Source organism: Pyrgilauda ruficollis, unplaced genomic scaffold (genome assembly GCF_017590135.1).
Source record: "Pyrgilauda ruficollis isolate IOZ18807 unplaced genomic scaffold, ASM1759013v1 scaffold80, whole genome shotgun sequence".
Taxonomy (NCBI): Eukaryota; Metazoa; Chordata; class Aves; order Passeriformes; family Passeridae; genus Pyrgilauda; species Pyrgilauda ruficollis.
The window spans coordinates 1,248,108-1,270,786 of NW_024529933.1; the positions used below are offsets into that span (position 1 = coordinate 1,248,108).

Here is a 22,679-nt window from a genome sequence, read left to right on the forward strand (position 1 = left end):
CCTCCTGGTCCTTAGACTTTGCAAGGTGATGCCTTGCACACAAATTTGGGATCTTGTGAGAGGGCTGGAGCACCAACAGCGCTACAGCAAGCGGCATCCCTGGCTTGTCAGGCTGTGTAAATAGGGAGGGAGGGGTTTGTACCTCTGAGTACATCTGTGGTGTGGGTGGATACAGACTCCGCTGAGAGAATATTTTACTGTTGCTGTCACAACTATATATGGAAGACCAGAAAAAAACCCAAAAACCAACAAACCCACTGCAGTGGTCAGGCCAAAAGAACTTCAGCTGAGTTTTATTTTCCGATTGCTAAAGAATGGCTGGATTGTTTTTGTAGTAAGAAATAGTCAGGTACTTTGTGTGTGGGGGATGGCAGATGGCCCAGAGATGAGTGGATTGCTCAGTTTGAGGCTGATCTGTTGCCATCATGAAGTACATGGCTACCTAGAGTAATCTTTTTTAGTGGGATTTAGGAACATTACATGCCAGAAGCAGATGTTCCCTTCAGTAGGAAGGGTTGAATAGTCCTCTGTGTGTGCTGTAACAAAAGTGTGCACAGGTTTTGGAGGAAGCTTGCAGTGGCAGTCCTGTCGGTGGAGCCTGCAGGACTTCGCTGATTTATGGTAACTCTGACACCTCCAGCCATTTGGTGACTCAGGGTTAGGGAGAGTAGCCTGTGAAATCTACTCGGCACTTAAATGTTGTTGTTGCAACATTATAAGAGACAGTATGTCCTGGTCAGGATGCACTGTAGCCCGAGGCATTTCAGGCTAATCCATGAGATCATAAAGATAGGGAACCACACAAACCACACATTCTTCTCTATGAAAAAGCTGTTCACCCTGGAGATAGTACAGCTACGCAGTGCAAACTTGGACAAGATGTCCAAATCAATCTGCTTTTTTTCCTGTCCTATGACCATGGCATGACAGTTTACTGAAATTGGACTTCAAAGTGCATCTTCACACAAAGAAATTTTGTGAAGTCTTTGATAGAACTCAAATTGCTCATTCCATGAATTTAAGAAGAATTCTTAAAGATGTCTGTTGTCTCTACCAGTTTTGGTTCTTCTTGAGGCTGGAGACAGAGAATCTCTTTTCCAGACTTATACATATGGGGATAGGTAGATTTGCAGATCCCTTACAGGAATACTCAAGTTTTTGTTGCATTTTCAATGCCAAATGCTGCTCTAGTTTGAGGAGGTCACTTCTTGCACTACCTTATCTGGAAAACAGATGCTAACATACCTCACTGTGTTTTATGGAATAGTTATAGAAAATGAAGAGTTGCCCATATTGTTGGCAAAGATTTGCTGCAAGAATATGGGTCTTACTTAATTTTTTTTATGGAGGTGCATTTTTCACTTCAGTGAAGTTCTGTGCACCTGACCTCAGCCAGAATGGTCTAATTGTTGCAATTAAATCACCAAATTCTGTCATTTGTAATACCAGTAAATGGAGCAGTGCTCTGTGCAAGGCAGTGTGATTTAGATGAAGCAGCCTAAACAACCTACATCATAATGTCTCATTTTATAAAGACTTACACACACCAGATGATGTAGGAAGAATGTATGATTTTTTTTATCACGTCACTGTAAGATTCTGCATGAAGGCACTGAATTACTTGCATACTGCTACATTCCCTTATGTTTCCAAGAAGCAGTAAGTTGTGAAATGAGCTGCTGCTGAAAACAATGCAGTTCTGAGAGGTCGAGAGAAAAACGAAGTCCAGATTTTGCTTGAGTTGTACAGGGCTGTGTGCTTGGGCTGCTGCTGCTCCAAAGTTGTGGAATCTCACTGATCTCTTAAATGAGGTCAGTCCTGATTGACCAAACAGGTAGAAATAAAGTGGAAATCACCCATGGGAGGGAGAGCAAGAAATAAACCACTGGTTAGGTGTTCTGGCTGTCCACTTTAGAGCTGCTGGCATAACTGAACCTGAAGTAGCTCCCTCGTACTGCTTTGCCAAGGTGGTCTCTGTTAGCTTGAATAACCCACAAATCCATCTTGGTTGAACTGGATTGGAGCAGCAGATGTGGAGTGAAGCTGAGAGACAGTGACCTCTGGGAAGGATGGTGCCTTCTGTTGAATATGAGAAATAAACCAAAAAATTTCTAGCAGAAGGGCACATATCTCTCGAGGTTATGGCTGTTAAACATTTTTATCTTGGAATTCCAGTGACACAGCAATACTAGGATTTTCTTGGTGCTGGCCTTTTGCGTGGTCTGCTGATGCTGTGGGATGCTGACAAGAGGCTGAACCGCACCTTTTGGTGAAACAGATAGGATGGAAAGTCAGGCTATAAGAGATCGCATATTTATGAACTCCTTCTGCATTTGCAGTCTGGTGTGATGGCTTCAAATTGAGTCTTGCAGTTGAAATGTGCCTCTTTGTTGTGCTCAGCCTGAGTTTTAATGACGGAGCTGGCGTAGCCGAGCTGGCGTAGCCGAGTAGTTTGCATGTGACTTTGCCAGGACTTGCTCACTTTTCAAGATGTGCTCTCATCCATTGGATATGAGCAGCATTTAGACTCTTGAGCTTTTAAAGATAGGTTGCCAAAGTATGTTTCATAGCTTGATATTGTTATAACACTCCTTCCTGCATGTGGGTTTTCAGGCACATCGAGGTTTTCTGAAATGTGTTCTTTCAGATTTGTTCACACTGGTTTGTGTCGTCTGAGATCCCTGCTTTCTTCACCGCTATCAACAGAGAAAAATGGTTTCTCAGAGTCTGAAAAAATCTAAGTGTTACCCAAAAATGAGGATAAGACTGTGGTCATTTAGGCTGGGGAGCATACCTTCAAAGTCTAGGAACAGGCAGAAGAGCATTCCATCACAATAGGCTGCCTTGTAATTGCTCCCCTTGCCCCTCCCCTTCCCCATCCACTTACAAGTAAAAGTAGAACTTCTAAAAGTAGAACTTGGGAAAGAAATAAGAAAGACAGAAAAGAAGCCGACCCCAAAACGTACCCAGCTAGGGCAGTCTGAGACTGTGGAAGCAGAAGCATGCAATTAAAAAAAGCTGCGTGCGCCCGGTCCTAGACATTCCTGCAGCTGCAGGCTCCTGGCGCGGTGTCCGGGTGGGCTGGATCCCTGCCAGCCGCTGCCTCGGCCGGGACTCTGCTGGGGAGTGAGCGGCGGATGGGGGACAGGCGGGGGTTATTGCTCTTTCTCCACAGGGCCCTGAGACTGCTCCTGCCTCTGCTCAGAAATGTCTCACTTGCCGTGTTTATGTGCCTTGGACGAGCCGCGCTGAAGGAAGAAAGAGCCTCAGAAATCCGTGTGAAAGGCAGATGGAGCACAGCTCCCCTCCAGCGGGAGCCCACCTCTGCCCTCCACCGTGCCCGCACAGTCCCCCTCTGTGCGCCCGCGGGGCTCACAACAAATGGCTCTGTGTTTCCTTTGGATCTGGAGGGAAGGGCAGGGCTCAGCGCCAACAGTCAGGCTTTTGAGACCCTGAGACCACTGAGCCGTGCGTGTGTGCAGAACTTTTAACCAAACCCCGTTGAATCCGTGTGGTTTTATTCTGCCGAAGGGATGATGTAAATCCAGGGAGGGGTTAGCACATGGGTTACTGGTAGTTAAATATAAAGTATGAGAGCACGGCTGGGACGTTGGTGGGGTGAATTGCGGGGATGCTCTTGCCTCTTTCCAAGGACAACAACTCTGTGTTTGTGCTTTGGGCTGAGGCAGGCCTGAAGCTGCTCTGGGCACATACTTGGTCTGTCTTTGCACAGGGTTGCCTTTCCATACTGCTGCCTGCACTTGTCCCTTTCGTGTCTCTGCTGGGGACTGTCATAGGAAGAGGTGCCTGGGCCTTGTGCACCAGTGTTTTAGCTTAACCCTGCCCTGGAAGGCGAGTTAGGCACCTTGTCCCTTACTGAGAACAGGAGTGGCAGGGGTGGCCTGCTCCTGCCATCAGGAGAGTAATAGTCCTGCAGGTGTCTGGCACAATGTTATCTTAAAACAGGGCTGATTTTCTGGATATTTTTCTAGACCTTGTTTATCTGAGTTTTTGGGCAGTGACTAAAGGGTTCAGGTATCCTGGGGCTAGATAGGTATCTGATACAAAAAACACCTGGGGTGTTCTGGGTGGTGGTTGGTGAAATATTGTCCCTTTTCCCAGCATCCCCAGGGCTCTTCCACATCACAAGCTCACAGGTGTGCTCTTGTGCCACCACTGGCAGAGGCTGAATGACGACAGGGTCTTTTTGCTGCTAGAGGTTATCTTGCCAAGGATGAAGCTTGTGTGTATCAGTAGAGGTGGCTTGCTGCTGGTGTTCCTGCACCAGTTTCACAAGTGTGCTCTTGTTTTCAGGAAGAAAAGACTCATTGCCATGGAAATTTGAGTGTTGAAGGACAAGAAGGGGAGCTGTGCACATTCCTCTTCTGCTCCCTAGTTGTGTTTTTGTGTCTTGTTTATTCTTGTCTTATCACTGAGGGCTTCAGAAGGTCTGTGTTGTGGTTCTCGTAAGTCCTGCTGGGGACCCTCTCTGTAGTCCTCCTTACGTGCTGGAGTTTTTCCCTAAACAAAACACAAACTTCATAGTGTTCCAGGAGAACACCTGAATATGTGCATGAACATCCCTTAGCGGTGAGAGATTTGGCTGACCCTTGGCTGGGTCTTTAACCTGTTTGCTTATTGGCCCAGTTGCCCCTCTTGGAGGTGCAGAGTCGTGGTCTTGTCTGATAATACAATGCATTGCCTAACAATACTGTGATGTGGTGTGAAAAGTCCTGTCCAGCTTTTATTCCTGCAGGTACAGCACTGTGTGTGGAGCCTCTGTCGTATCAACAGAAAAGCCAGGAATACAAATTTCTACACATCAAAAAAGGCTGATTCTCAGCATATATCCTTGTTTACTGTTTGAACTTTTAATAATGGATTTATATCAGGATTAGACAAATCATCTGCTTGAATAAGAATGGCTAGAGCACTAAACCTTTAAGAGCATATCAGTTTGTTGCTGCTTTTATTATTATTTTCATTTTAGTTAGGGAATATGCAGTTTGAATTGCTATTAGAGCGGGAATCTGGTTTAAATCTATTTCCATGTTCTGTCCTGACCTTTTATGGCTGGCTTAACAAACCCTGTGAATAGGGGAGTAGGTCTAACTGCAGCTACATGCATCAGAGATTGAAGCACTGTAGGCAGGATGGGGAGATTGATGATCTCTTCTACCTACTCCTTCCTCCCATCCCACCCACCTGGTAGCTTGTAGAATAGCACATATGGGAATTATGTTAAAAGCTGGATGGTCCATTTAAATTTCTGTTATCTCCATCTGTTTGCAGGCTTTTCTGGGTGTGCCTGGCTGTCCCCATGAAGCTCAAACTGGAGGCTTGTGTAACAGAACCCTTTCATGGAACAAAACTATTAGGTCTTTCTGTAAAATGGTCTACTGTGTTCCTTTTACAAAATGATACCCTACTGGACCTTTTGAAATGTTACTAAATATTTTTATTGCATTATTAGAAAAATAAAGATAAGTTAGTGGGGAAAAGAGGGACAGCTACACTTTCCAAAAGGAGAGCTATTTCCCTCTACTGTCCTATGCTTGAGTTCCCAGCATGTGCATGCTTGCAAGTATTACAACACAGGAGCAATTCAGCTTACAGAAATCCCAGAAATACTGAGTTCTTCTCCTTTGGCATTAGTGCCAGCCATGCTCATTTTGACTTGCTGAAGACCAGATCTTCCAAAGCCACCTGAAACCACAACTTGTTGGTAGAACAGAGGAGTTCTTTTAAATCCCTAGCTGTTTTTGCACACCCAACACTTTTCTAGGAAAGTTTGCAGACTCTGCAAGCTCGAACATATTTCATGTTCTTTAGTTTCCTTTGTTAGACTTTGCAGCTCTTGCAACTAGAAAAAAAATTAAAAGTAGAGGTATAGAGAGGAGGATGCTCAGCAGTTCTGAAAATCTGATGGTTTTAGTTTTGGCATGTCTGAGTCTTTGTATTCTTATTGCATAAGATGTGATTATTGTGAGCCTTGATTTATAAAATCTTGTAGTTTGTAGAACTTTGCTCTAGTCTCTGGAGAACAGAAGCTGCTGAAGGGTCTGGAGTACAGATCTTCTGAGGAGCGGCTGAGGTTGCTGGGTTGTTTAGCCTAGAGAAAAGGAGGCTCAGGGGAGACCTTAGTGATCTCTGCAACTACCTGAAAGGAGGTTGGGTCAGTCTGTTCTTCCAGGTAACAAGCAATAGAAAATGGCCCGCAGGTGTACCAGGGTAGGTTTAGATTGGATAATATGATAGAAAAATTTGTGGAAGGGGCTGTCAAGTATTGCAACAGTCTGCCCAGGAAGTGGTTGAGATTCTATCTGCACATAAACATTATGAATGTGAAGCTGTCTTGGTTAGAAGGATGTTGAAATGCTTTACAGAGGAACCATTAGTTCTTGTATGTTAGTTTAATGAATTAAAATTTGTGTGGCTTTGACGTGCCTTTTTTTTTTTTTTTGACAGAAGCAAAAGACACTCTGTGCTAATCTGCTGAGTGCCAGGTACTACTTTCAGTTCATTGGGGCAACATCAGTTCAGTGCTTGATCTTCTGGCACACTGATGCCTGTCCTGGCAACTTGGTTTGGTTTCATTTCGTGATGCTGAATATAAGTGGTGTGAAGTCAGTCCTGTCATCTGTAGCCAACTCCAACCCCCACAGGAAGCAGCAGTTGTAGGATCACTTCCGTTTCTTCTTTTTTCGTTCTTTTAGTTAAAGAACCTTCCTGGTGCTACACATTTGTCAGTGTCCCTTATGCAACAGCTTTCTGTGTAAAATCTGCTGCAAGTTTCAAATTCCTCAAGAGTCCTATGGCATTTTGGTCTCCCTCCCTCCCAGCCCAGATGGTCTGTGGCAGATGCTCATGCAAAATGTTACGCAGCCAACGGTGCTGTGTTAAAAAAATGATCTATATTTAATACATGGACACACAAGCACACACACACACACATACACATGTATATAAATCTATGTATATATATCCTAACTGGCTCTGGAGTTACACATTGCTGATAAGCAGTACAAGGTTCCCCTGATTATTTTTCTGTCTCTGTGCCTGTGTTTCCCTAGAGCCAAACAGACTCATTTAGCTCTGGGAGAGTTTTCCTCCCTTTGGGTGCCCTCTGCTTGAACTGTGTCATGCCAGGGGCTGTGCTGGGTTGGTGCTTGGCAGCGGGGTCTCATGTGGCCAAAGGTGCCTTGCAGGCTGCACAGAAGAAATCACAACGCCTGAAATTCCAGAATGCAGATTTTGATTTCTGAGCTCCTGAGCTTGCACTTTACCTCTGGGTAGCCCTCAGAGCCTAAAGTACTGTATGTGGTGTTGGTGAGGTGACATCTTGAATCCGGTGTTTGCCCTCACGTCAGGAAAGGCATTGAGGTGCTGGAGCAAGTCCAGAGAAGGGCAGCAGAGGTGGTGAAAGATTTGGAACACAAATCTTACGAGAAGCAGCTGAGGAAGCTGGGGTTGTTTAGTCTAGAGAAAAGGAGGTGCAGGGGTGACCTTCTTGCTCGCTGTACAGCTATCTGAAAGGAAGTCATAGCAATGTGGGTTGGGTCTCTTCTCCCAAGAACAGGTGGAAATGGCCTCAAGTTGCCCCAGTGGAGGTTTTAGATTGGATAATAAAAAATTTTCTTTACTGACAGGGCTGTCAAGCACTGGAACAGGCTGTCTAGGGATTGAGTCACCATCCCTGGGGATTTTTGAAAGATGTGCAGATGTGGCACTTAAAGACCAGGTTCAATGTTGGACTTGTCAGTGCTGGGTTGGACTTGAAGATCTCAAAGGTATTTACTAACCTAAACAGTTGAAGTGCTGGTGTGTGTGTCTCTCACTCCTGGCCTTTGTGCAGTGTCCAGTGCTGTACCCTGCAACAAGGGGCTTTCTCTATCTCCCAGCTGGCTTTAGTTTTCTTATGATCCTGGTAATTTTGGCATTGAATGTGATGCAATCTTCCATGCCACTACCCTTGTGATCCCTCCCTTGTGATTGGAGAATATCGCTTCCTTACTGCCCTTGGGTGCGTGGAATGAAGAGGCAAAGGGCGCCTTTGCCTCATGGGACAAGAGGCCCAGGCTGGTCCAGATGGTGTGTGATGGCAGCTGCTGCGTGGTCCTCTAAACACCAGGCCATACTTCTATCCTTAGAAGAAGGAAAATGTGTTGGTAAAGTCTGGAAAAACCACATTTTCCACACTACTCCCCCTGCTTCTAAACTGTGGGGTAATGGTTGCACAAGCAGGGGCTGAGGGGCCCCTGGAGGCACTGGCTGGGTGCTGGGACGGGTCCCATGTCCATCCCCAGGCACACCCCCAGGCTGGGCCTCCTCTCCCTGCTCCCCCATTTGGGCACCCAGCCGCCTCTGAATAGCTGGAATGGATCCTGGCCGTGGCTGGCAGGGGTCTCAGCTAGCGCTGGCCGGGATAGCAGGAATGAGCAATGACGTGTGCTTATGCAATGTCTGATACTTCCCTGCGCCGTCTCTGTCCCCAGAGCTGGCAGGCTCTTTCTGCAGCCTCAGGAGAGGCATCTTCCACGCTGCACAGCTCACTCACTTGCTCAATATATCCAATTAATTAAATTTCAGTGCCACAAGTGAAAGCGGCTTTGTTTATGCATTAGGGTTTGGGAGATGTGGATGGGGAAGATGCTGCGCAGGGCTCTGTGTGTGTGTGCTGGCTGGAGGTGCTGGTTGGAGCATCTTCTGCTGGCATTAATCTTGTAATTAATCTTTAAAACTGGATCAGACTCATCCTTTTCTTAAATGCTCCCTCTCCTTTCATTCTGTCAGCTGGTTGCTTTTAAAGCTTTTCTTTATCAAACTAAAAGAGCTTTAAAAACTTTTTTTTTAAAAAAAGCTTATGTCTAACGTAAAATAAGAGCACAAGTAACCTTGTTCTCGCTGTGTTTGAATAGGGTTGCACATTACACACTTGTGTTTGTGCTCTTTGTCAGATTTAAAGTAAGAATAAAGTTACTTGCCTTTGATTTCTCTGCTATGGACCGGCTTCTGCTGCTGCAAACTTGCACTTGGAAAGGATGATAGACCCTGAAAGAGATGCCCAGACACATGCAGCTTTACTAACTAGAAGACTTAAAAAAGACTTCGAAGTGAGCAGCTGCTAAATGACTTCTTTTGAAGCAAATCCCTTCACGTGGAAGCTCCCTTTTAATTTCCCCATGCACTTCAGCATTCCTCCTGCTTGGGCTCATGGGGAATGTCCTGTCAGCACTGAAACTGGCCATCTATTGGATGTGGAAATCAAATGTGGACTTTGAAAATTATAATAGTGCTCTGTGCTTGTGAGTCCTTGCAGTTTGTCACAACCACTTGCTTGTGGTGTGGTGTGGTGTGGCTGCAGATGCCACTCTGATCCTGAGGAACAAATTAGTTTCAGAAAGATAGGGGATAATTTGCATGTGTGTGTTTGCATTTCAGTCTCTTTGACAGAGAAACCCTGAAGTCCAATGCAAGCTTTCCAGATCTTTCCTCCTCTGAGACCCTCTCCCAGCTTGCTGTTGAGGTGTGGCTCTTGCAGTGATGGCAAGTGGTAGGGGCTTCCTCTCCCAGCTAGCAGGGACATGCGTGCAGCCCTCACCAACCCTCTGGTGTGGAGAGGAAAGCTGACTCCTGCAGCAGAGCTGGAGAGCCCAGCCTTAAAAATAAACACGTGAAAAGGCTTTCCGTGGGCTAGTGCTCTGGGATGTGCCAGCCACTTGGAGTTTGCTGAGCGCCGTGTTTGGAGCAGGCTTGTGAGTGGGGCGTTGTGTCTGACATGAGCAACCTTTGGTCTCAAACCTGCCTTCTTGAACTGTGTTCCCCAGCTGCCTTCCTGATAAGGATATCAGGTTATCTGGAATACAGGTATGCAGAGTAACATCAGCAGGTTTCCCAGCTCTGGCTTTGCATCAGTTTCTCCAGAACACGCTGCCATTTTAGTATACAGCCTTGTTTGGCTGCCAGAGGGTCAAAGGAAACAATTATGATGAATTATTTTAACCTTATGTAAATCAAGGGCTATAAAACTTTCCCAGATTGTTTGAATTCCTGCATATCTTTTTAGGGCAACCTCTACTCTTCAATTAAGAATGGCTTGGGTCAAAGAATTTGCACTGTTCCTTCATGATTGATTGTTCTCCCTTTTTTTAATATTGTGAACCATAGTGAATGGATCTGGCTCCAGATGGTAAACTTAGCTGCAAGCTGGTCGAGCCATCCTCTGAAGTCTTACTCCGTTTCATTACTTAGGAACATTCATGTTCTGCATTTGTTTCCTCTTTGATAAGCTGAATACGTTGGTTTCTTCTTTTCTTATTTGCTTTTATTTTGAGGCAAGATTTCTCTTTCTGTAATAATTCTCGTGATTCTCTGAACTTTCTCCAGTTGTTCAACTTCCTTTTTTAAAAAAATTGGTGGCATAGGAGTGGAGCCTGACTGTGGCCAGTAGCAGCTGCATTCACCATGAGCACAGAGATACTTGTGCTTCAGACCTCTCTGTCTTCTGAAGTCCTCAAACTCTGGTTTTGCAGGGAACACAGACTTGTGCAGCAGGTTGTGTGATTGGCATGAGGCTGCAGTACAGAGCTGTAGCTGGGGGTCGAGCTTTGCAGGCACACTTCTTTTAAATATGAAAGAAGTTTCTCATTTAAGAAACAAGTACAAACAAAAGAAGTCCTAAATAAATAAAAAAGGCAAAAAATTCTGCAATACCTCCCTGCTGTTCTTTGGGTGCTGGCCCCACAGCATGGGATGGCCATGCAAGAGTTCCCAGTGCTTGGCTGCACCTGGAACTGAGTGAAACCCCAGCACTGGCTGAGGGGCTGAACCTGAAATACAACAGGGGCCTCCTGCATTTGCGGCATGAGCACACATCTGCAGTAATTCTTCCCTAGGACTCAGTGCTTGTGGTACTTGTCCCACAGATGTTTCTTCAGCCATGTCCCTGAGTCCTGGGGTCTTGGCTTCTCATTGTCATCACCCAAGTGTGACTTGGAGCCTTTGGTTTACACCATAAGATTTTTTTTTAATTATTTTTTTTTACCTTCAGCTTTACTTAAGACATGTCTCTTGTTTATGGCTGCTTACCAAGTTCTCTGTGTTTTGGTTTGGTGACCATTTTGTTACTTGCTGCCCCTGCTGATACTGCATTATCTGCAACCTTCAGCAGTGGTGGCTTTTCCTCTCAGGTCACAGTATTAGAGTCTGGGGCCAAGAACTGATCCCTGTGGGAACCCACTGGAAAAGTGTGGCACAATCAGCTCATTTGTGTTTCACATCTGGAGATTTCTGATTTCCTTGTTACATTGAATGGGGCCTGTTGACTTCATCTCACTCTGGCTCTGTTTGTATAGCACCAAGTCAGTTGCCTTATGCTACAAGGGGTATTAAGCTTGTAATATTATTTCAGAATGAGAGAAAATTTAAGAAGCTTGATTATCAGTTATTGTGGAATTATAAGCATAAATTAGATTTCTCTTCCTTTTGGAAGTTCTTGGGCTCTTCACTACTCTCTTCCCTTTCCCATCTCTGCCTTTCATCAGAAATGAACAGTAGGTAGGTTAACTTGCTGTTACTTTGGTTGCCTTGTTGACATTTAAATATTTTTGTATTATTTCTTACAGTCGATTAATATTGTCTCCTACTGAAAATAGTTTCAAGAGCTCCTTAGAAGCTCTATTTAGACTTTTCAGATGGAAGCTTTCTACTAATTAAAATGGCCAACTTTGAGTAGCTGTTTTTATATTCTCTTCCATTATTGTTGGAATAAAAGTCATTTCATTACCATCCTGTGGGATGGCTGTATCATCTGGTCTTATATAAAAAACAGTAATTCAGAACCGCCCCCTCCCAGGAATATTCAATTAAACATTTTGATCTTCTTTTTTCTCCCCTCAATAACTGCAGCCACGCAGTGGCCTGATCTGTAATTAACATTCTTCTGGATCCTGACAAACTCAGAAGCAATCTTTCTCCATCTGAAATGCATTTTCTATTAACTCTTTCTTGTTTTCTAGATTCTGATTTATGTTAATTCTCAGTAATTTTTCCCTTCTCTCAGTAGCTCAAATATATAATATTTATGTTCCCATGGTAAGCAGGTTTGTTTTCACTGTGAGGTTTTCTCTTCACCTGCCATGTTAAGATGGCAGTGGTTTTGCCTTTCAGGTGGGGAGGAACAAATGAGAGAAAGTCCAGAGCAGTCACAAGAGTAAACTCTGTAATATGCCGAGATTTAAATGGCAGTGCACGAAAGTCAATGACACTTGGCAAAAATACACAGCTGGGGATGGAGGAAGTTCTGGCACAGTCTTAATATGCTGCTTATCTGTCACTGATTTATTTTATCCCTTTCCAGGTGCTGTGACTTTGACTCTTCCTGTTGTTTTCCTTCTGTTCTCTTGCTTTTCTGGCTCTGCTCCCCCAGAGTCTTTGCCTGCAGTTTGCAGCTTCATTCCCAGTTCTGTTGCTCTTCTTTATGTCCTGCAAGGGGATGGATGAGTAGCTTGGCCTCTCTTTCACCTGCTTGGGAGCAAAGGCCTTGGAATGGAAGGTACAGAGAGGAGCTAGAGGTGGAGGAGCGGGGTGCTCTGAGTGGGAGAGGGCTAAAAAAACAAGCTGTAGTGTCAGGTCACAGACAAATGATGGCAACACTGGTTTGAAAGTCTCCCCTGAATTCCCAGGACTCATGAGGAGAGAGATCCACCATGCCTCTTGCTAGATAACCTGTTCCACAAGTCCCTGCATCTCTGGAAGGAAGCAGAGAGGAATAATAAGCACAGAAGTTTGTTTTTGTTTAAGACCTGGTCTTAGAGTACAGATGTTTCCATCTACTGCTATCTTGGGTCCTGAACCCTAGTCCAGTGCCACTCATGGTTTATTTATTTATTTTTTTTTAAAACTGAGTTAAGTAATGTTTGTTGGCGCTGGGACAAAAAGCTTGCCATAGGAAATTGGAATACCAGCTCTCAAGTGTGGGGTATCTGAAAATGATTTTTGCAGACACATGCTTGTAAGTGTATATTTATTTGATCTTTTTCATATCCTGTCTCCTTTTCTTTTCCTTTCTGCAGATTTCAGCAGGGCTTCAAAACAAACTTTGCCTTTGACGAGTAAAAAGCAAGTGACCCACCCACACTCTTGTTTTGACATAAAATGAAATGTGTCTTCCCTCAGAGGAAGGTCCCAAAGTACCAGTGCTAATGGAAGTACTGGTCCATACAAAATGAGGTGCCAAAACCATTTCTTTGGGTTCCTGTGTGAATTTCTGCAGAGTTAATGCCGTTCAAGTGCAACGTGGGTGTCCTGAAGTATCCATCTCATGGTACAGAGGACCACTGGGGGTGGCTTTAAAATGCAAGGCTTTTTGCTGTGGGATGCATTTGGTAGGGCTGGCGCATCTGAAGCAGCTCCAGTGTCATGGCTTCAAAAACCATGTTCTCTTTAAGGTAGAGGGTAGGGATGCTCTTGGTGTTGCCATCATCAAGTACTGTCACACTGTTCTTCATTAGCTTGCTGGGGCAGTAGCAGGTTTGATATTAAACATTATGCAAAGTTTCAAACTGGAAATGTTTTGTCAGTCAGGGGTGGGAAGTCTGTGATGATTCCTGCTGTTGATGAAGTCCTAGCTCTGTGTGCATCCATGGTGTCTGGGCTTAGTGCAAGCTCAGGGGAAGGGTGAGAGGTATGTCACATCAAACACCAGGATGTTTCTACTGAAAGCAAGGTAGAGGACTTGTTTGGAAAGGTGTTCTTCAGGTGTTCTTCAGTTTGACTGTCTGGTGAGATCACACACTGGAAGAGTATTAGACACATAACCAACTTTTTTAGTGCACGGTACTTAATGTGTAATCCTCAGTGACAGCAGCACTGAACACAAAGTCCTGCCAGTGTGTTCCTCCTTCTGCCCTGATAGCAGATATCTGTGTGATAGACACAGGTCCTGCTGGGCAGGGTCTAAACCCCGTGGCAGCTCAGGTCATTGCTAGCCAAAGGCTGCTGATCCTTGAGCTCTGCAAGGATTGGGCAGTTCATCCTCCTAGGTAGGGCAATATGACCTGTTGATTTCTTTACATTTGTTTCACAGAACCACTCCATTTTTTATTCTCCCTCCACTGTGCTCAAGCACCTGTTTCTTGAGTTCAAGAAAGGGTTATATGTGTGTGGTGTGTTTTTTTCTTTTTAAAACTATACACACATCTGCAATTTCAACTGTTATGTGTATGAATTTTTGGTAGTCTTTATGGAAGCTAATTAATGTTTTCCATAATCAACTCAGGGTGTCTGCATTTAGGCACTTCATAGTCTGACTCTTCAGAACTGAAGAGTGCCTAAATAAACACTGAAGAGCTTAAATTTGTGTCTTTTCAAGCCTCAGCCTCTATTCTTAAAAACAAACAAACAATGCATCAGAACACTCCCCAACCAGTTCTATAAATCTGTAAAACAAAGACTACTAACTCTTTTGTGAAATAAAATGCCCAATCTCTCCTTAAGCTGCCAATACTGATCATAAAGCCTTACTTATTTTATAATATCAGACAGCTTTAATTAAAGGGCAGGATTTTGATGGGTGGTGTGTAGGTTTGCAGCCAGTGTTAGGAAAAAGAAAGAACGATGGCTCCTGCAAGCTGGAACCAACCCTGCCATTTAAACTTTGCAGCCATTAAAGAAGAAACACTTTTGAAGGAAAAAATAAGGATTTTTATTCTAAATGTCAAGTGCCTTGGCAGTCAGGACTGGCAAGCACTGCTGATAGAGCAGAAGTTGTTTCCTACCTACACCAGTCAGCCTGGTGAAAGCTCCTCCTTTGTAAGATACTAATTTGGTCCTCAGGGAGGAGGCTGTTGAGAATACTTTAAATATGAAACATCTGAACTGGAAAGCATCTGTGTTCTGCAGGAGGTCCCCTGCACTAATGGGAAGCTAGATGTGAAATTATGATTTTTCTGAGGTTTCCTAGCAGTATCAGTGGTTATCTTTTCCTACTTCCTGTTATAGTTCTGAAGTCAGCTGGGAGTTGGACTTGATGATCTTTATGGGCTCTTTCCAACTTGAGATATTCTGTGATCTCTGAGATGCATGCACTAGTGGATTTTGTTTAAAATACAGGAACTGTGCTGGCTGTGCCCTTTACAAAAGGCTCATCTGTACCCATCAAAAAGGGATGCTGTTGCAGGAGGCCTGAGATGTATTTTCTTTGCTTTCATCCCCTCCCATTTCCATGTTGAGGGAAGATGTTAAGTGAAGCCAAATGCAGTGTGCCCAAGTGGTGTAAAACTCTCCTATATTGTTCTGTCTCTTGTCAAGAAGGAACTGGAGCAACCATGTTCTTTTAAAAATGGCTGTAAGTTGAAGCAGCTGTGCAAGAGCAAAATGTGTTATCCCTGCTGCTGAGCTCTTGGGCAGCAAAAAGGGCCATAAGTGCCCACCATTGAAGTGTAAATTTTGTATACAATCTGAAAACTTTCTTCACTGTTTAATTTTTGGCTTGACCCTGTGAGTTACACAGAAGACACTAGTTTGATGTAAAACTTGCAGTAAGTCCAAGTTCCTTCTATAGAGCCTGGAGGTGTAGCTAGGGTGTAACCAAGCAAATTAATATTGTCTCACCGCAAATATTTATGACTGGCACTGCATGGCTAGAGCATGGAAAAAAAAACCAAAAACAACAAAACAAACAAGCCAATCAAACATACTTTTCTTCTCTACACACAAAGAGAAGATAAGTCTCTTCTGGTCTCTTTAGGTATCTTGTGTGGGTGCTAAAAATCATTGGAAACCCCAGTGAGTAAGTTTTGGAAGCTGAGCTCCCCTTCCTGTGTGGTGTGAGCCATGCTGACTGGAGGTGTCAAGGAGAGGCTTGCCCCTACTCTTGGTGGCTTGGAGGCTTGTGAGATGCAGATGGGTCAGTCAGGCCTGTCCTGCAGCCTCTGCAGTCCCTGGGGGTAAGGAACTGTGACCCTGCTGCTCACTGGGTGAGGGGAATGGCATGGGGACAAGTAATGGAGAGGTTCAGTGTTCTGTGCTTCTGCTGCTGAAGCTGGCAAAAACAAAATAAGGCATAGGGGAGTGGGGAGCGGGGGGGGAGAGCTGAGAGAAAAGAACAGCTACATCTGACCTGAGAGCTTAGTCCAAATGCTTACTTGCAACACAGAATTAATAATGTACTTTGAGGTCTCAGTCAGGGACTCACATGGGGGCAGCCTTTTTGAAGGGTTTCCAGCTCACTGACTCACTGCTCTTGCCCCAGTGACTCACTCCTCTGGCTTTGGCTTTTTGGGAAGGGGGTGGAAAATAGCAAAACATGTACCCAGCCTCTTGAAAAGTTAGGCTAGATCCAAGAGCTATGAACTGGGAGAAGGGCAGGGGATTGTGAGAAGGATTTTCCTATTTGGCATGACCCCAAGAGGCTTGGGCTAGGAAGGAGCAATAGCATTCTTTTCTCCTCTTGCAGACAGTGGACTTAAAAGTTTGAACTTGAGGGTTGTTTCTCACCCTTGCCTCTACTGCACAAGGGCTTCTGTCTTTCTGTCTTTAATTTTTGTTTTTCTTTTTTTAACCCATATTTAGATCTGTCTATTTTAGGGTTTCATTTAGATTTTAGTTATCTTTTTAAATACAAAATACTGTTTTTGGTGGGGGTTGTTAAAGAAAAAAGTGAAAGAATATTTTGGAAGATGGGCAAAGGAGTAAGCATGGTTCTTGGAAAATCCCCCTGATAAGGTAAAAAAATGCATGTCTGCTTTGCTAGTTGTGGGGTGGAAATATTTGAGTGTTTGCAATGGAAATGTGTGCATACATGTGTCCATAATGGCGTGGATTATAAGATTTGCTCAGCATGAACTTCAGCATTTCCAACTGTGTGACCCAAGCAAGTTGGGAAGATGTGCAGCTTTAATTACCATGTAAATCTATTAGCTCTGAATTTCCTGGCATTTGTTTTGCTGATGACACAACCTGTATGTTATTCACTTAGTGGGTTTTTTAAAATCTGTCTACATTTTTTTTTAGTGCTTAAAATGAGTAAATGCTGGTGTGAGAGTCCAAACAATTGTGTCTGCTCTTACAGTGGATCTTATTGCTGGTTTCAAATACCAGTTTTGTGTTACTCTTCATATTCTCCCACAAATGAGAGAATTTCAGTATAGTTACTGAGCAGACATTAAATAATTTTACAGTATAATAAAGACATAAAACCCGGGTTGTTTGTACCTACAGGTGGATGGTGAGATTTTTTTTTTTAATGAGTGCCTGTTGTGTACCTGACAGTTCCTCCTGTGAAAGGGTGACGGATCCCTTCAGGATGGGGAGACTTTGGGGTGAGCCAGGAGGGAGCCACTAACTCCCAGGAGGGTAATATCTTGAATTTGTTAGTGGTTTAAACTCTGGCAGGGCTGCCTTGCGCTGGTCTGCTGATCTTATTCTGCAGAGTGCAAAAGGTGCTGTCACTGCAGCTCCCCTCTGGCATGACTCTGCTGGAAAAGGTGGGATTGTGATGCTACAGTTGGTGTGTGGGACTTGCAGCTGATGCAGTGCATTTTCCAGGCTCAGCAAAGCCTGCTACTTGTTTAAAAATTTAAATATAATTGGGAAATATCATTCTGGGCTCTTGACTTTTCTGCATTCCTTTTTTAATGAGTTCTTAGAAGGCCAGTTTTCTGAAGATTAATTTTTAGCCATGGTAACATCATCTTCAGACAACCAACTGGGCTAGTGCTGCTCTCATCTGGCTTCAGGTCAGCTGGTGGAGAAGCCAGCACTGCCATGCACCTAGCAAAACCGGAGTGTTTTGCTTCACAGACCTTCATTTGATCAGACAAGAAATAAAAAAAAAAACCCTGGTCCCTGAGGCAGCTGGAGAAAAGGGCCTTTATGTGGCCGGAACAGGCAGTTGCTGTGCAGAGCTGCAGCCTGCGGCACAGCTGGTGTGCAGCCAAATGCTACTTTCCAAGATCTGTCCGAAAATCCCCTGTGCACCCAGATCTGAGAGCTTTCCTCTGTTTGCTTACTGCAACGGCGTGGCTGGAGGTGTTTGTGCTCCCCAAAAACACCCAGGATGTAGGCATGAGCCAATGTCCAGCCAGATGAGTGCTGAAACTCCTCAGGGCTGCCATTTCCTTTCTGTGTGTAAACAGGAGTGCTGCTGTTGTTTTTTCTTCTCAGGGTTCTGGGGGAAGGGGAGGTGGAAGATAAGGTTACATCTGTCCTAAATCCCTGACTTTTTACAGAGGTTAAAATCCTAGCTGAACACATCTCTCTGCTATGTGGTGAGAACAGTTTAATAATTCAAACAGACTCCTTGTACTAACACATGTCTGCAATTAGTGCTGGGGCTGCCAGTGGGGTGTGAGGATAGCAGGAATCTGGCAGCTGAGCTGTCTACAGAGGTATTAACAACAAAAAGGGAAAAGAAGAAGAAAAAAAGGCAGATTCTCAGTGCAAGTTTTTAAAATTTTTTAAATTTTTGTAAAGGTGAACTCTCTGAGTGAAAGATGCCTAGCTGAAAGCCATAGACAAGGAATTTCTTTCTTGTGCAGGTTCTAAGGGTCAAACTCTCAGTTTCTTTCCCAAATTGCCCTTTCCTTTTCCTGAGCACAGGGCTGGTTGCTACTGTGTCAAAACTGGGGGTTATTCTGGGGCTTTCCAGCTATGGAAGTGGCTGATGACTGCTGAGGTGCATGTGGAAGCAGAGAGGGGAGGAGGAGGAGGAGAGGGGTTGGCAATGGGAGAATGTGCTTTGAAAAGACAGAAGGAGCAGCTTAGGTGTAGGTGGAAGTTTTGGGGAGCTGGAGGTCTGGCTGCCCCCGGGTGGTTTTTGCGTTTGCTGCTCTGATGCCTTTTCTTCTTTACTTCTCTAAGCAAACTGAGCCACGTTCAATGAGACAACTGTTTTATTTGGGACAAAAAGTGATCAAGCTTTAAGCATTCACTGTAGTGGAGAAGTGTATATCATCTGAAAAATTCCTGTAAATCAAGGAGCCCGTGATTTTTTAAATCAGAGTAGTCCAGATCTCTAAAATTGTCTGTTTGCTGAGTTCTGTAGCTGCACAGTCTGACCTGTGGCAGTCTCTATTGGCCAGTGTACAATGTTACATCAGAGATCATTAAAAATAAACTTGGTACTTATAATGAAACTAGAAAATCATTTTAGAAACCAACCATTTATGTACTCTCAGATAATTCTGTTATAAATGCATATTCTATTCTTGCTCACAGCTTGCTGCTTTGCAGCTGCATGTGAAAAGGAGAAAGCACAAATATTGACAAATGTGTTGAACATCCTTCCCCACCCTGAGGTCCTCTTTCTCTCTGGTTTTCTGAAGTTGAATGTTTGTTTCCTCCTTTGCTTTTTCTGAAGTGGTTTTAGTAAAATTCCCCATTTAGAAAGGAAAAAAAAAAATCTGATGGGCCTAACTTCAGTCAAATGGAAAAGTAAAATAATACTTGATAAGCTTTTATTTCATATCAAAACTGATAGACAGCTAATAAAGTTCCTTATTTGTGAATTTGCCAAAAATAGCTGAGTAGCCTGTGACCATGTTTCTTTAAGCTGAGTCTGTTAAGTTATAACATCTAAATAGTCAGACTAAGTCAACACATAGGTATGATATTTTCAAGGATGACATCCTGAAATTGGATGATGCTGGTGGTAAAGCAGCTGCATGTGGAACCCATGGTACAAATACTGTAGCAGCTATATTCCAGCATCTGCTACTCATCAGTCAGAGTAATGCATGCAAGAATTAGAAAGAAGGAAATGCTCTAGCTTTAGGAAAATATGTAAACAAATATAATTTACTCTTGCCATTGCTCCAAATGAAAAGAAATGTGCAGACTGGGGGGAAAAGCATTGTCCCTAAGAAAGGTACTGCTTTTTTATAGGTTCATCCTTGACTTCGTTCATGGATGGGAAGTATTTCTGTGCCTTGTTTACACATTATTGGCTGCCTATACTGTTTTATTCAGTGTCTTTATTGATGTACCAGGATGTTCAACAACTCTTGTGCATCCTTTTTCTTTTTTCTTTGCATAGTGGGGTGTTGTAGTTTATACTTTTGTCCTTGTTGGGAAGCACTTGGTTGTGAAGTGCTACTGAGTCCTTGGGTATCAAAATTAAAATAAACAAGGCTTTCTAAGGTGGTCATGACCCTCTTGCAGAGTCCTCTAAGAGTTTATTAGTGTTATGATTTACAGTAAGTAAATATGAGGCTACAAATATGTTTTGCCATTTGTAAAGGCTTTTCTTGAGCTAGTTTGTTATTCTAGCATAGCAGCTGTGGTCCTCTGTTTATTGCCTTGTATTCAGTCAATATTTTCTTTTCCTCATTGTTGGTCAGCATTGACTCAAGACTTACTGATTTTGAAAAAAGGCACAGTTAGCATTTGGAAGAGGTGCTTGAACATCCAGGAACTCTGTGAGAGCCAGCTGTGCTCAGGGTTTTCAGCATGAGGCTTCAAGCCACAGGTGCTGCTGGAGCTGTGAAATGTGAGTGTGTGAGGGTGAGCACACTGCTTCCCTTGTGAGTTTGTACAATATTGACTTGTTTAATTCTTGATTTAGCCTACAGGAAGCTGAATCTTGAATTTCAGTGTTTGTTTCTGCAGGAGAGAGCATGATGAAGAGCCAAGATCAATACTGCTTGCAGAAACTAAACAGATCAAACAAACTTAGACTTTTATAGCATCGTGCCTCAGCTGACAAAGATTCCTATATAAGATGGTAGATAATTGCTCATTGTTCAGAAAATCTCATTACAATTCACTGTACAAGGATTTTTATACAAAAATAGAATTCTTTGTGTGAATGAGATGAACAGGAATGATTTGTTGCAGTGCAGATCTTTCATCTGTCAAAGGTGTAGTTTTCTGACACTGGAAAGAAGATGAAGAGACAGAGTTTTTGGCTTTTGATGGGAGCTGCATTGGAGTTTGGAGGAAATAGATTGCAAGGTTTGGTTTGTGCTCATTTTGAATAATAAACAAACATGGAATTACTCTGCTACATACAGATCTAACACGTGCTGCTGGTGTAATGAATTCAGTGCAACACACAAAGTAGTAATTAGTACTGGCTGTCAGGAGCTTTAGCTCTGGGGCCTAGAAGCTGGATACAGGCTCTAGGTGGAATGCTACTTCTAAAATAGATACATAAATCACCAGGAAACCCATTTTATAGCAAATGTGTTAATTTCTTGGCTGTGGATGTGCATGGACCCGTTTTTCTGGAGCACACGGAATGTTCTGCACAGCTAAAACAGTCATATGTGGTGTCAGTCTGTGCTGGAATGTGTTTCATTTTTCTTCTGTGCTTCAGCGAACATTAACCCCCTATATTCTATTCCATACATAACATGTTCTGGTGACAGATCCTGCAGGATCTTTCACTCTGTCTGAGGGAAATGTGCTTTGCCATTTTTCCCACTATAGTGCACCGTAGTGAGTACCTTTGGTGTGGCAGGAGGAGACTGCTTCAGGACATGAGTACCATGCTTCCATTTTCCATTTTTGTTGTAGTTTAATGACAGGCTCTTCTGTTGTAATGTATGCCTCTGAGAGGACTTTTGTTCTAGCTGTAGCTCTTCAGCTTGAAGTAGTGATTGGAGGAGGAGGTTGTTAGACAGGGTGGTCGATCCTGCTGCTGACTGGCACAGATGACCAGTGCACACACAGAATTGTTCTCATCTGTTCCCTCCTGTGCTTGGCGTGACAGACAAGAAAGGAGATAAACTTTCCCCTGCCTTTTTGTCTCCACAGCACTTCACAGAGTTCCTGGATGAATTTTCACCTGATGTCCTAGGCCAGCTGTTGAATGATCCCTTTTTGTCTGAGAAGAATGAAATCATGGAGGTGGAACTGTCCCCGGCGTCCCCAGCGCCCCTCATCCAGGCTGAGCACAGCTATTCCCTCTGTGGGGACTCCCGACCCCAGTCTCCCTTGACCCACATCTCGACTGATGACAACTTTAATGAAGGTACAACACACTGAGCCCACATTCATTTATTGTGATAACGCAGTAATGAAATGCTCCTGGTGGAACTGTGGCTGTGGAAAATGGTGATGCATAGAAATTGATGAAAACCCATTTTTAACAGCTATCTGGAATTCAGCAGTTATAAACATCTGGAGGGGAAAAAGGGGAAAGGCAAGAGTGGTGGGAGGAGAAGATCTAACCTTCTTGTTCTGGTGTGAAGTGGTTGGTGGATGAGCAAGACCATGAATATCTGGTAACTATAAGGAATAATAGCGATGCCAGACTTCGACTCTTAAAAATTGGTTTGTCTTCACCATTAGCTTTACAGTACAAAGCAGTGGAGTGTTAAGTTGCATTAGAAGAAAAGGGAGAGAGATAAGTGCTTTTGGCTAAGCATTGACCAGCTTAACTGTTTGTGAAGATCCACCAGACAGGTCTTCAAAGGCTGAGAGTTTTGTAGTCCAAAGTGCTCTGTTGGAACAAGATGAAATCTTTCAGAGATTTGACAAGAGGACAACTAATAAAACCTGTGAGAAGGATTTTTCAGTGTGGGACAGGATTTTTGGAAATGATTGGGAAACATAATCTGCAGAAAGTTTTCCATTTTTCTGTTTCCTGGCTGTTTTATAGGAATATTTTAAAATTAACACATACAGGAAATATTAGTTGTGGAAGGGAAAACAAGCACAAGGAGCGTCAGAAACCA

General features: G+C 43.7%; 1 protein-coding gene across 2 annotated transcripts in view; it reads left to right on the forward strand.

Moving 5' to 3' along the window:
- CREB3L2 (cAMP responsive element binding protein 3 like 2) overlaps positions 1 to 22,679 on the forward strand; it is a 75,380-nt gene that overhangs the window by 16,697 nt on the left and 36,004 nt on the right. For both annotated transcript variants that reach the window (XM_041487475.1, XM_041487476.1), the window contains exon 2: positions 21,757 to 21,973. In XM_041487475.1, coding sequence (XP_041343409.1) covers positions 21,757 to 21,973 — 217 coding nt within the window. The remainder of the gene's footprint in view (positions 1 to 21,756; positions 21,974 to 22,679) is intronic.